The sequence below is a fragment of the Sarcophilus harrisii genome, chromosome 4, assembly GCF_902635505.1.
Source record: "Sarcophilus harrisii chromosome 4, mSarHar1.11, whole genome shotgun sequence".
NCBI lineage: Eukaryota > Metazoa > Chordata > Mammalia > Dasyuromorphia > Dasyuridae > Sarcophilus > Sarcophilus harrisii.
Window position 1 is genome coordinate 272338586 of NC_045429.1, and position 14010 is coordinate 272352595.

A 14010-nucleotide genomic window follows, 5' to 3' on the forward strand; every position below is an offset into this window, starting at 1 on the left:
TCTCCTGGGAAGATGGGAATGGGGGTGGAGCACACAAACTTGGCCCACAACAGAAGAATCTGAGGTCAGACACAAGGAAGAACTTTTTGGCTATGAAAAACATGAGTCACTAGGAAGAATAAGTGAGAGAGGCTATGGGAATCTGTTTTCCAGAGAGACTAAGTCTCTTCCTTTGACTGTCTCATATGGAGGTAAAAGAATGGATGAGGGGACACATTAAAGTTCCTTACATATATGAATCTATGATTAAGTTTATCAAGACAACCAAATCTCTGGGCCTAAGCCCAACCCCCAACCCCTTCTTTGGTCCAAGAAATTATATGGGATGAGGGTCGCTCACTAAAATAACATAGCCGACATCGTGGTGCCTTTGGCCATGTCAGGGAGTAGCTGGCTACATCCTTGACCCTAACTCCTTTCTCAAGGGGTCTCACTTCCTCTCTCTCATGAGAATTGGACTCCAGTTTCCCCCAATCTCCTCCCTCAGCTTCAGAGGTCTCGGTTAGGGATGTGTCAGAATGGGCATCTGCCAGATAGTGAGCTCAGCAAAGTTAATGAGTCACTATCTGGCCAGGGGCCAGCCCAGCAAAGTGCTTACTAAAGCTAAGAGTCACAGGCCATCCCTCCCCTAACCCTTCTCCTCCCTGCCCCCGAGCTAGTAGCCAAAGAATTCCCCCTACTATCTAGCCAAAGGACACCCCCACTCCCATCCCCCACCCCTCCCCAGTCCAGACACTAGTCCTCTCCCAGGCAAAGATCATTACATTGAAAGAGGCTTGGCTGGTAAGGACTCAGGAGAGAGGGATCATAGAATAGTGACAGAACAGGTTCATGTCAGGCTGGGCTCCCCCAGATGAATGAGACTGATGCAGGTTTGGGGCTGGAGCCAAACCCTCAGCTGAAAATCATGTAGTGGATAGTAGATGTCTTGCTGGGAGTTCAAGTCAAGACAGATTAAATTTATTTCTTTTGCTCAACTGTACTTATTTGTCAAAGGGAGGATATGTGTATGTTGTGGAGAAGACAGAATCTTTGGGAAAAACCCATCAAGAAGACAGTTTTAAAAACCTGGATTAAAATACTATCACAGGCATGTATTCGCTGTATGACCCTGCTAGTCACTTAAACTTTGTCTGCCTCAGTTTCCTCCTCTGTAAAACAAGAATGATAATAATAGCATCTATCTCACAGGATTGTTCTGAAGATCAAATGAGATGATGCATGCTCATAACGTTTTACAAACCTTAAAAGCTGTATAAGGATTCCTTTGACTGGAGAAAGATAAAGGGAGAGAAAAGATCTTAGCTTAGGCTTGAGCTCTAACTAAAAGTGATTGGGAGTGTCTAAATACAAGGTACTACCTTGTATATTCTCTCTATATTCTCTCTACTCTGAGGAACAATGGACCAGGCCTGAACTTGAAGGGGGAAAAACTTTGGTGAAATAGTGGGTGAAATTTTGAAATACTGTAAGGAAAAAATCCAAAACATCTTGCAGAGATTTGAGACTGGGAAACAGTGAGTCCTCCCAAACACCAAACCTCCACCATTTTAATATTTGAGCACCAAGCCCCTCATTCCCTCCAAGCCCTGGCAAAGGATGTTGACCATCTCTTCCTTGGCCAGAGTCAGAGATTTAACACCAAATTTGGGAACTCAATTGAATTTGGCTGGAGAGATGTTCAGGGAACCCTTGGGAGTAGGGAAAAGGGAGGGAGGCCCAAGGAACTGGGGGAGGCAAGCAGTAGAGCAGGAAAAGGGCCGCCATCGATCTGTCTTCATTACCCATTTCACTCAAGTTTCAAATCAACAAAATACACTTTTCCGCTTCAGTGCAGTCTCCGTTTTCTCTCTCTGCCACCCCCCCCCCTTCCACTTCTCACTCTCCCCACATCTTCCTACAAGCTTCTGAGCTCTGAAGAAAAGCAATTTCCCCAGAAAGCCTCCATATTCCCCTACTCCCTGGACAGAACTTCCTTACTTTGGAATCAGGATTTAAGGAGTAGGGAAGAATAGATTATTGAGTGGGTTGGGGGAGGTCTTACTTCACACCTCTAGAGAAAATTAACATGTCTACAAATGAGTGAAGGGAGAGCAAAGTCAAATAAGCTTATCAGGATGTTCCCCTAAACCCCATTCTCTGAAACTACCTTCCCTCAGGACACAATGGGAGGCCTAGACTGGGGCTCTGATCTCAATTATTAAAGAGGATGTGATTTGGGAAGTAGGGGAAAGGTTCTGAAAAGAACCCCATCTGGCTCTCTACCTCCAGCTACAAAGATTCCTCACAAAATTCAGACTAAGATTACTATTGTCCATTATCAAATAAGACAATATTTGTAAAGCACTTAGCACAGTCAGGGATATAGTAGGTGCTTAATAAATGCATGCTCCCTTCCTTTCCTTTTATATATTGGGGAAATGTCCCAGGAAAGGAATTTCCTAACCTCTCCTTCCCACCTGAAAAATCTTTTCTAATATCAGATCCTCTTGAACCATCCCAACTTTATTCACCCTTGTTCTCTCCCTAGTGCTATTAGCAGTTTTGGAAAGTGAGCTCTCCCCATGGAGCAACACTCATAAAGAGTACCTCCTGCCAGGGGAGGAGGATAGGTTTCTTAAGGCTAGGTTTGGATGGAGGAATAATGCTTCTACATTCACTCCAGACACAAACCCAAGACTATTTCCTCTATTTTCTCTGCCTTCAAGGAGGATCGTGTGAAAGTATATCTCCAATTTTAAAGGATCTCATCTAGTAAATCCCTCATTTTACAGATGATAAAACTGAGGCCAGAGAATAAATGACTTGCTGAAAATCCTCAGGATTTGAGCTTAGGTGCTCTGTTTCTTTTCTCTCTTGAGGAGTTAGTCCACTATGCTTTGAAACTCTTCCTTGAGATGAGTTCCCCTGATTGGTGAGTGCCTAAAAATTCACCTGACCCACTCCAATCTAGCCAAATTGAGACAATGCTTCATGTCTCATTTACTCAATTACTAGGAAATGATAGGGATTCTTTGAGGGTACAGACTGTCTCCCTTTTGTTTTTGTACCTCCAGCACCTGGCGAGAGTGCCTGGCATACAGAAGGTACTTAATAAATGCTCTTTTATTCATTCACTCATTTGTTCTGACTCCAAATTCAGTGTCCTTTCAACCAAACCACAGAGTGGCCAATATCTTGGGTAAGAGAGTTTCAGCTGATTCCTTTGATTGGTTTAGGAAGTTATTTCTCCCTAACCTTACCCACATCTTCTTTATCAGCCCTACTCTAGCCCCTTTGATCAGGACTTGGATTATTATGATGATATCTTACATCTCTATGGAACTATGAAATTTCAAACTATTTCACATACATGTCAGAAAAAACTATCAATGTGCCAGATTTCCCACATGGGGGCGCAGCTCAGTCCAAGACCCTTCTTGCCATCTCCCTCCAGTCTGCAGGCCCCCACTGCAGTCGGCCCCCTTCTCCCCAATCTCTCATTATTCTCCAACCCCTTTTTCCCTAACATACACACTCACACACTCTCTCTCTCTCTCTCTCTCTCTCTCTCCCTCCTCCTCCTTCAGGTCCTCAGTCCACCCTCCTCTGTCCTCTCCCTGGCCCCTCTCTCCCCAATTCTCCCCCTTCTTAGCCCCTTCTCTCCTCCTCAGCCCCCCAACTGTTCCACATCCCCTCCTCCCCAGCCCAGATTCCAGATCCTCTCCTGCTCAGAATCACTCTCACCCTTCCTCTCTTAGATAAACTTCCTTTCAAAGCAGCCGCTTAATCCTCTCCCCCTATTCAGAGCCTCCCCCAGCTGCTGTGGAGAGGGGGGCACAGGGAGAGGAGAGGGAGGGGGACCACAGGCGGGTAAGGGGAGGGAGGGAAGGGAAAAGGGAAAGGGGGGGCTGTCTGAGTTATGACCCATCCCTGACTCATGTCTGCAATTCTCCCAAGTTCTTTGTGACACAAAAAGTAAACAGAAGGCTGAGCTTCCTTCCACCACCACCCCCTTTCCCCTCCCCCTACCAGCCAGATGGACCGACAAGCTGAAGGGGGGGCGGGGGGAGCAGATTGTGCAAAGGAAAACAAAAGAGACAGAGAGACATCACATAGAGAGATAGGGCTATGGAGAGACCAGGAGAGGCCCCAGAGGCAGAGAGACACAGAAAGACACGAGTTTCAGAGAAACAAGTTGACAGAGAGAGGAGGGAGGGGGAGAAAGAGGAAGAGAAAGGAGGATGGGGAAAAAGAGACAGAGGGAGAGAGAAAGAGAGATCATTAGACAGAGGCACAGATTCAGGCATAGAGACGGGACAACTGAATCACTACAGAGAAAAACGAACACACATGGTCTAAAAGACAGAGGCAGAAACAGACAAAGGGATGGGTAGTCTAGAAATGGAACCAGGTTAGGACAGTTGTGTGGAACAAACACCTTTGCCAGTGACCACTGGGGGAAGCTGGCCAGGTGAGGTCAATCCTGGCTGGGGGGGCAGGGAACTGGGACTAAAAGTTGCCCCAATGGTAACTTTCTATTTCTGATATTCCTTTTCCCCTCCTTTCCTCCTGTACAGGGTTGTACCCCACATTTTACCTTGACCCTTCCTGACTGATGGCTCCCCACCACACCAACCCATACCTGACCCGACTTCCTTACCTGTACTGCCGACTGCTTGTTGTCATTGTTCCCAGGAGAGCTCAGGCCTGAGGCTTGCTGTAGCAGGAACTGCCGGGCTACTTGGAGAGCCTGGAACATAGGGGGCCTGGGTCAGTGAAGGGGTCTCATCCATGAGTCAGAGATTGGGGGTGGAAGGGGGAGGAACATCAGGCAAAATATACAATGAGAGGGGTAGTTCCAGGATCTGTGGGAGAGGATAAATGGTAGGTCAGAGGTCAATAGGTGGGTCAGAGGGTCATTGCAAGAGGACATAGAGCAAATAAAAGATTGGGGGGCTAGAGGGTAAAGGAAAGAGGTCACATAAAAGGCCAATATGATTTCTGAGGTACTTTATAAGATCTAGGAATCAGTGTGGGGTTCAAGGATTGGAGGGAGAATCAAGATAGATAGAATGTGGAATCACTGTAGTATGACAAGTCAAAATAGACTCAAGGGGTTTACTGAAGAGGTCAAAGGGAAAAACATGGAGTCAGTAGTCAAAAGTAGAGCCTAGCAGTCAAAATAGGACCTGTGTGAAGTACTGAGGTCACTTTAGAGTTACTGTGAGAGTTGAATGTGGATTTGGGGGATCAGGAAATGGGGAAGCACTTCTATGAAGAACACAGGGTAGAGTAAGAATTCAGTTTGGGATGTAGAGCAGTCTAGACCTTTGGAAGTCAGAATTTGGTCTAAAGGGTCCTTGTGTAGTAGAACAGAGTTTGTGGGATTAAATAAATTAAGTATGGGGTCTTAAAAGGTTATTCATAAGGTCAGAAGGCCAGTGTGTAATCAAAGAAGATAGTGTGATTTATATGGGATCTTTTGGATCAGTATAGACTCAGAGAACACAAATAGGCAGGGGTGAAGGATTGTCATTGCGGATAACTATATTCAGGGCTGGTTACTATGGGGTCAGTGAGTGATATGAGCAAGTAGATGGGACTCTGGGAGGTCTGGGATGGGATCAGAAGGATTGCTGTATGGGAGGAGGGAGTTGGGGGATGGTAGTAGAGGTTCTGATAGGTCAGGATGAAGGTGAGGTATCAGTAAGAGAATAGTTGCAGGTCCAGGATTGCCAGGGATTGAGCAGGGACTTCTAGGAAATAAATCTAACCTGGGCTTTATTTCAACTCCCAGTTTTGGGTTGGTGGCCCAGTATTGATTGGGAAGTTTTAAGCACCATGTTCTTTAATTCAGTTCAACAAGTATTAATGAGTGATAGGTGCCCTTACAAGGAGAGTCCAGGTTTCTGGACTACAAAGAGCACCAAAACAAAACAAAACAAAACAATAGCTGCTCTCAAGAAGCTTATATTTTTAGCTGAGAAGGATAAGATAGCTCCACTAGGACATCTCATGGTCTCCTAAAAATAGTCAGTCAAGGAGCATTCAATAAGGCACTTGCCACTGAACTTAGAAGTATTCTACTAAGCCTGGGAATACAAAGAAAGGCAAAATCATAGTCTTTGCCTTCAAGGAGTCCCTGTCTTATTGAGGAGACAACATGCAAACAACCATGCACATCAAAAATATATACTATGTAAAGGAGGGGTAGTCTCAAAGGGAAGGCACTAGCAGTGGCAGGGATCACTGTGATTGTGTTTATACTTTTAAATATTCCTCCCTACCATCACCGAAAAAAGTCCAATAAGTAAGCGAGGATATGGAATGAAAACATTTTCCATTCTAAATCTACATATATTACAAAAATAATGTTATATACAATAGAAAGAACTCTGACTCTGGAGTCAAGACCCTAGTTTCAAATCCCACCTCTGATTCTTATTGTGTTACTGATGTCACTTAACCTCCCAAGGCCTCAGTTTCCTCATGTGCAAAGTGAGGGATTTTGCCTCTGAGGACCAATATTACACCTATGATTCTACTTTCTCTACATATCCCCCTATTCACATCATCTACACTTTCAGGTAAAATATTTCCCAACATACGTACCCCTTGTATCCCTGGCTTCATTTACCAGTCCAAATCTAGCCTCAAACACTTACTACATGACCCTGGGCAAGTCATTTTATCCTGTTTGCCTCAGTTTCCTGCATAAAATAAGCTGGAGAAGGAAATGGCAAATCACTCCAGTATATTTAACAGTTTAATAATAGCCATCCAGCATTATTAGGAGTAGGTTTTGGGGGTTTGTTGTTATTGTAATGACCAAGACAGCCTGACTTTTGATCCTGTGTGATTTCATTGCTGTTTCCCCTTTTGGTAAGGGGAATTTCCAATATGAAATTCCCTCTACTGAAGTATTTCATCAATTCACTATTTATTTAAAGAGTTGCCTGGGGCACCCCACCCCCATAGGATATATGACTTCCCCAGGGTCTCACATCCACTATGTCAGAGGGGAAATGAGTGTCCAGGTCTTCCTGACACGGAGGCTGTCATCACAGTACTCCTTTTCTTTGGCCAAGCTTGTCCCCACACTTTTGGAATGGGTGCCTCCGGCTTAGTCCCAGACCTAAGGAGGTTGGTGTATAAATATAAACAGAGGGATCTATTGCTGACCCCACCCTAAGCAAAGCTGGAGGCATTCCAGTTTCCTCTATCACCCCACCTCAAAATTCAGTTCACAGAGTTTGTGATCAGCAGGTCAAAGGGTCAAAAGATTTAGAGCTGAGCTGGGACTTTGATGCTCATCTATTCTAATCTCATTTTATAAATAAAGCCATTGAAAATCAAAATGGAAAAATGACTGAGCCAAGGTCACACAGATATTAAGTAGCAGAACCCGAATTTCAGCCTAGATCTTAGGCCCCCCAAATTAAATGATTTTCTTATTACATCAGCCTTGTCTTAAAGGCCTAATAGATGGTCCTCCTCAATTCCATTAGGTCATTTGCTTAATAGGGGTGAGGAAGGGAAAAGAAATCTTAGGACAGAAGGATCATTTAAAGCACAAAGTGTCTTCCCAGCCCCCAATTCAAATGTCCAAGCTCAAGTTTAGCATTGCAGAGTGTCACTGACATTGCCAGGTGGCAATATACCCAGCCCTGCACCCAACCTGAGGGAGTGGAGAGAAGACCAGACTCCGGTCTTAAAGCTGGAACATATTTCCACTTTTGTTGTCTTTTCTTTTCTTTGTTCTAAGAGTCTTCTTCCCAGCCTACCCAACCCTAACCTCCCTGAGTTCCTGGATCTGGAATTAGGAGTCCCAGAGTAGAACCAAAGCTTTACTCCTTTTGATCAGTGTAACATCTTTTCTGGGTCTCAGTTCCTTCTCCTATAAAATGAGGGAGTTGGATTGGATCAGAAGTTCTTAACCTAGGATCCAGACTTTTATAGGAAAAAAAATTAAACTTTATTTCAGTATAATAATTCTTATTTGTATCCTATGTATTTTACTTTATGTATTATTCTGACAAAGGAGTCCATGAAACAAACAGAACAAAAAAATGTGAGAAGAAAGAATCTCTAAATTGTCTGCCATTTCTTTAAGGATCTGTAGTGCTTTGCAGAACTAGGACTTCAAAAATGTTGAATTGAATTGAATTGAATTCTACCTCTATACCGTTGATCTACCTTTTCCAAGGAGTTTATCAGAGTCTGAAGGTAGGGTGCAAGATTGCCTCCTGAAACTGGAAATCCCACCTATCCAAGTTGGAAGATTCTAAGAAGAGGTGGCAAGGTCCGGAGCAGCCAGAAACCAGGAACTGTTGATGGAAAAGCTTGAAGTAAGGGGACCAGCTAGTAATTCCATTCAGGGTGAAGATGGTGAGGGCGCCATCTTTCTCCACTCATCATTTCAAGGTTTGATAGTAATTGGACAAAGAGTTCTTTGTTTGCCCAGGAGGATTGAAAAGGGCTTGGGATATAGAGGCCAGGAGCCAAGGAGTGGCAAATCAGCCCAAGGGGAAGTGGCCAGCAGAAAACATGAGGATAATGGACTGATCTGGGGGAAGGGGAGAGGATTGGGCAGGAACCTGAGAGAGAAGGACTGCTTGGAATGGGGGTGGGGAATGGGGTTTAAAAAGAAGAGAACTTAGTTGCTGAATTTCAGAGAAGTTGGGGAGACAGGAAAGGAAAGGTGAAATAGAGGCTGGAAGTGGCTGAACCACCCTTCTCAGTCTCTTGGGGCAGAGGGGGGTCGGGGGAGTTTGATTCACTCCCCGCTGACTCTCTCACTTTGTTGTCCTCTGGAGCATGAAATTACAAGATTTACAGGAAAAAAATGACACGGCCTTACAATCTCATATGGGGACCTCCCTGTGACAGCCCTCCATTCCCCCTCCCCCTATTTTCAACCCTTGGACCTCCAGTGCCACTCTATTCATCCTGGGCTTCTGTTGCTTTCCCTGACTTTTTTTTGTAGACTCAGATGAGTAGATAGGGCTAAGAATGATCCCTCATCAGGGTAGGCCCAGCTCTGTTCCTCTTCTGACTTTCTTTTCCTTCCACCTGTCCTCAATTCCTCTAGATGCTGTCTCCTCTAGGGACAAAGGACCCTGGAGCTTGAAGATCTTAGAAGCCATGTGACTAGAGCTGGACAAAGGATAAATAAGATCAGTTATCCTAGAGATGGGAGGAGTAAATGACCTGGTTATTTTCTTATTTTAAAACATGGGAATATCACACATAAAACTGCCTAAAATAATGTTTCTGACCTCTCCACTCCTATCACTACATACATGAGTCCTTTCTTCCCTTTCTCCTGAAGAAGCAGATTTAAATAGTTACTGTTACTCCCTAAAATCTTTGACTTGTGGGCCTGCTGGCCCAGAGTAGCCTAAATTCACAGAACAGGTAAAGTTAACTGCTAGCAATCACTAAATCTTGGCTCTATTTCTTATTATCTAAATGACCTTAGAGACGACATTTAACCTTTGTTGACTTCTTGGATAAGTCATTTATTTTAACTCTCTGTGATTCAGTGACTCATCTCTAAAATGAGAGGGTTGGATTCTATGATGTCTAAGGTATAAATATAAATTGTATGATCCAACAAAGCTCCATGAAATCACTGAATAGCACCTTATTATTTTCATGGCACTGACATAATGGATAGAGCACTGGAGAGAGTGGTTCTAATACCAGTACTGCCACTGATCTGTGGTTCAATTCTGAGTAAGTCTTGCAAGTAATTCTATTTTCTCACCTTTAAAAAAAGGGTTGGCATTCTAAACAACAATTTGGAATTTTATGAGAAAAATTACTAAACTGTCCATACTTATACTGGGTCAGTATTGATCCTCAACAGGGCATACATCTACAAGTGATCAAGGAAAAAAAAGAACTGGCCTTTTTTTTTTTTTTTAAAACCAAAATATTTATATAAGCATATTCATGGCAGCAGAAAAACCAACTGGAAACAAAAACAAAACAAAACAAAACAAAAAAAAAAAAACTGAACAAGCTGAGAGCTATAGATAAAGATTTAGACATGGATATCTCTATATCTCTGTGTTTGTAACTATTTGATTATGGGCTAAGAACTAACAAATACAAAGAATTTAGGAACACAAAAGATCATAGGTCATAGGTTTAGAGCTGGGAGGGGTTTTAGGTCTTGAAGGTCCTCTCATTTTACAGATTAGAAGACTGAGGAATATAATAATTAAGTGTTCAGGATCACACAATTAGTATTTCAGAAAGAATCTGATTCAAGTTCCTGCTGATTCTAAGTTTAATAGCCTAGAGATTATGCAATATATTTGGAGCCTAAAATGTGATAAAGTGAGAAGGAAGCAAAACAAGGAGACAATAACATTATATAATTGCTACAAAATAAAAGATGTCGGAATTTAGAATCAATTTTGGCTCCAATTATGAAAGAATCAAGAGATTAAGGATCAAAAAAAAATAATATTTGCTAAGCATTTGCACAAATACATGGTCTGGTATATAGTAGGTGCCTAATAAATGCTTCCCTTCCCTTCCTGAGTAGAAGTGATAGATTACAGGTATGGAGAATTAAATAAACTGGTGAGTGCAGTCTCAAAAGGCCTCTTGTCTCAGACTCTTGTCCTACCCTTTCTCCCCACCAGACCAGTCCATTATTCCCATGTCTTCCAGGGCCACCTCATCTTTAGACTGCTTTTCTGTTTCTTGGCTTAATCTTTTTTCCTTCGTTGTTACAGGGCTGGGTTCTGTGGCAGGAGTGGGCTGGTTATTGGGAAGTCATAAGGGTGTAGAAAATAAAAAGCATTAATAAAACATTTCAAAAATTAAAATAAAATGAGGGGGTAGACTAGATGATATCTGAAGTCTCTTCCAATTCTAACATTGTTTGATTTGCATATGAAGAAACGCAATCACATTTATACATTTCTGCTCTCTTCTAGTCCTCTGGATAAAATCATTGAGTCATCTTGTAAAGGATGGGGAAAAAACCCGGAGTGCTTCTTCCTGTTAGGCCCTACCTATCTCTCTCCCTAATTATCCTAACCAGGTTAAAAATTCTTTCAGGCCAGGATCTATACGTATATATAAAAATATTTTTGATCTGCCCATGGATACAACTGTGCTTTGGGAACAGAGCCCAACAAGGGATAGTTGTCAAATTGAATTTTGTTTAGGTTGAATACAGGGGGCAAGTATAGACACATGTATAACTTATGCAAATGATTTACATGTTAGTCAAGTCTTGAGCATGATAGCTGTCAATCCCCCTTCTCTACTTACATTTCTCTGTCAACAATGTGTGTGTCATTAAGACAGGGCAGACATTAGGAGAAAGAGATCAGGGGCAAATATCTTGGAATGGGATGAAGAATCTCTGAGGGAGGTCATTGGAGATCTACATTCCTTGGTAGTTAGGGAAATCCCTTGCAAAACTGGCCGAATCTCAACCCCTGAAGGTGAAGGCTAGACTTAATTTACCTCTGAAAGGGAGTTATCTAGGAAAATACTAAGATAAGGGCAAGTTTATACGGTAGACATAGGGTGGGGATAAATATATACATGATTTAGTTTGGGAAATCTTACTTTTCTACCTTCTCATTTTTAGAAATAAGGTAAAAAATGGGAGACTGAGACATTCTTTAGGGGGATATGCATGTGAGAGAGGAACATACTTCTTCCGCAAGGTTTATTCTCTGTACCATTGTACCCAGATGGCCTTCCACTGGTCCTGAGACGCAGAGAACTACATCTAAGAATCCCACTCCTCTGTTATCTTTTCCTCATCTCCACAACTTCTTTACCAAGGTTGTCATAATGCCTGTGAGGCTGGGGCTGGCTTCTCTGAGAGATGTACCACCCACCCTCAAAGGGACTTTCCTTTGGCTTTCCCCTCCCCCTACAACTGAATTTGCCCTGAGTGCCAGAATTCCTAATTATGACTCTGAAAATCAACCATCCTAAGTCTTAGGATGACAGTATTTAATTAAGGTCCCCCTCAAAGGGACCTTAGAGATCATATGTAATTCAACTCTCTCATTTTATAAATTAAGAAACTGAGGCCCAGGGAGGGCAAGTTATTTGTGCAGGGTAGTACATTGTAAGAAAGTCAGAACTTAAGCCTATAACTAAAAGGTTTTTTTGTTTTTCTCTATGACATCTGTGTGTGTGTTCGTGCTTCCCTGGGAAGGACTTGGTCATTATCATAGCACCAAACAGAAGGTTTTGCTCTTTTTTTTTTTTTTTTTTTTTTTTTAAATTATTAAGAACCAATCTCCCTCTGCTTCCCCATTCCCCCTTCAAAAAGCCCAGAAACCCCAGTCCCCACTAATGAAACCCAACTCCTCCTCCTTCCCTCCACCCTGTTCAGGAGTCATTAGCAAGGATCTCCACAATTAGGAACAAATGGTTTATAACGGATGGCATCAGGCCTGAGGGAAAGTGGGAGGGGAAGCAAGGCTTGGGATGTATGTGATGATGACAGAAAGCTCCTGAGACCTTTTCTGACCAAAAAAAAAAAAATTAAAAACCACAAACCGAGCAAGAAATAGGGCTAGTTCCCCCTCCCCCAATTCTTTTCCAACAGTAATAACAAGAACCGACATTTATGTAATGCTTAAAGGTTTTAAAGCACTTTGCCCACATTTATTAGGCTAGATAAATTGATGGGGCCAAGAGAGATCCCAAATCAGGTTAGGCCATGCTCCATCTTTTTCCCTTCCTTTCACCTGGTCCAACTTCTTACATCTGCACTAGATACAAGGAGATCTAGAGTTATGTCCTAAAATTTGAGAATCTTAGAGGCTTTGGGACTATCATCTTAGACCCCTGAAATGTCTCCTTTTAGCCCCACATTGGTGAGTAATCTTAGATGGGGAGCTGATTAAAAAAACAACTTTGTGAGGCAGTGCTATTAGTATCACCATTATGTAGATGAAGAAACTGAGGCTCAAAAAGATTATATTATTTAGAGAGGGTCACACCATAAGTAAATGGTAACATCAGATTTTGAACCAGGCCTTCTTGCTCTACCCCTGGTACTCTGCTGCCTATCAAAGGTCAGCCCAAATCTTTGATTCTTTCTTCTCCCAGGTCAAAGCAGCTTGGAGAAAAACCTCAGTCAGTGGTCTTTTCATCATGCTCCTACCTGACCAGGAAACTTCTAAGTTCTGTCGTAAGGAATGGAGTCAGGGGAAAGAATAGAAACAAGCTTTTCTTTTCTTTCTTTCTTTTTTGTTTCTTTGCTTCTTTTTTCTACCCTATCGCTGGCCCATTTCCAAACTCCTACACTTAGAATCAGAAGACAATTGATCTAGATCTGGGAGGGATCTAAGTCCATTCAGCTCAATCCTCTTGTTTTACAGATAAGAAAATTGGGGCCCAGGAGAGGGAAGCTGCAATCCCAGCATCACCCAGGTAGTTACACCAGAGACAAGGATTTGAACTCAGGCCCTCGATGCTGTTTCCATTGAATCACACATTGCTATCTGTAAGGGCCATGGCAAATTCAGCTCCTCTTTGACTTCAGTTTCCTTCCCATCTTACGACTTTTTTTGTGAGGACCCAATAATGCATATCAAGAAAACATTTTGTAACCTGTAAGTTGATACATAAAAAATCTAATCTTTACTATTTTAGCTTTCTAGGACAGATAATGGAAAGATACAGAAATAAAAATAACAAACTTCAACTTCAAAAATCTCCAAATTGGGATTTTCAGGAAGAAAAGTATAGCCTCCATGCCTTGATTACACAGCAGGCACTCAAGAAACAGGAGTTGATTTGATTTCTGAAGATAGTCACTAAACATTTATTGAGAAGCTACTATATGTTAAGCACTGTACTAAGCCCTGAATGAGGAATCTGGCAGGTTTAGTTGGGATTTTGGGGGGAAGAATGGAGGGAAGGAGGGAAGGAGGGAGGGAGGAAGGGAAGAGGAGAAAGAGAGAGACAGAGAGACAGAGACAGAGACAGAGAGAGAGAGAGAGAGAGAGAGAGACAGAGAGAGACAGAGAG

At 42.6% G+C, this 14010-nt stretch overlaps 1 protein-coding gene across 2 annotated transcripts in view; it reads right to left on the reverse strand.

Annotated features, from left to right (window-relative positions):
- Nucleotides 1-14010, reverse strand: part of FOXP4 (forkhead box P4) — a 99158-nt gene that overhangs the window by 42596 nt on the left and 42552 nt on the right. For both annotated transcript variants that reach the window (XM_031964888.1, XM_031964889.1), the window contains exon 3: nt 4643-4732. In XM_031964888.1, the coding sequence (XP_031820748.1) occupies nt 4643-4732 (90 nt within the window). The remainder of the gene's footprint in view (nt 1-4642; nt 4733-14010) is intronic.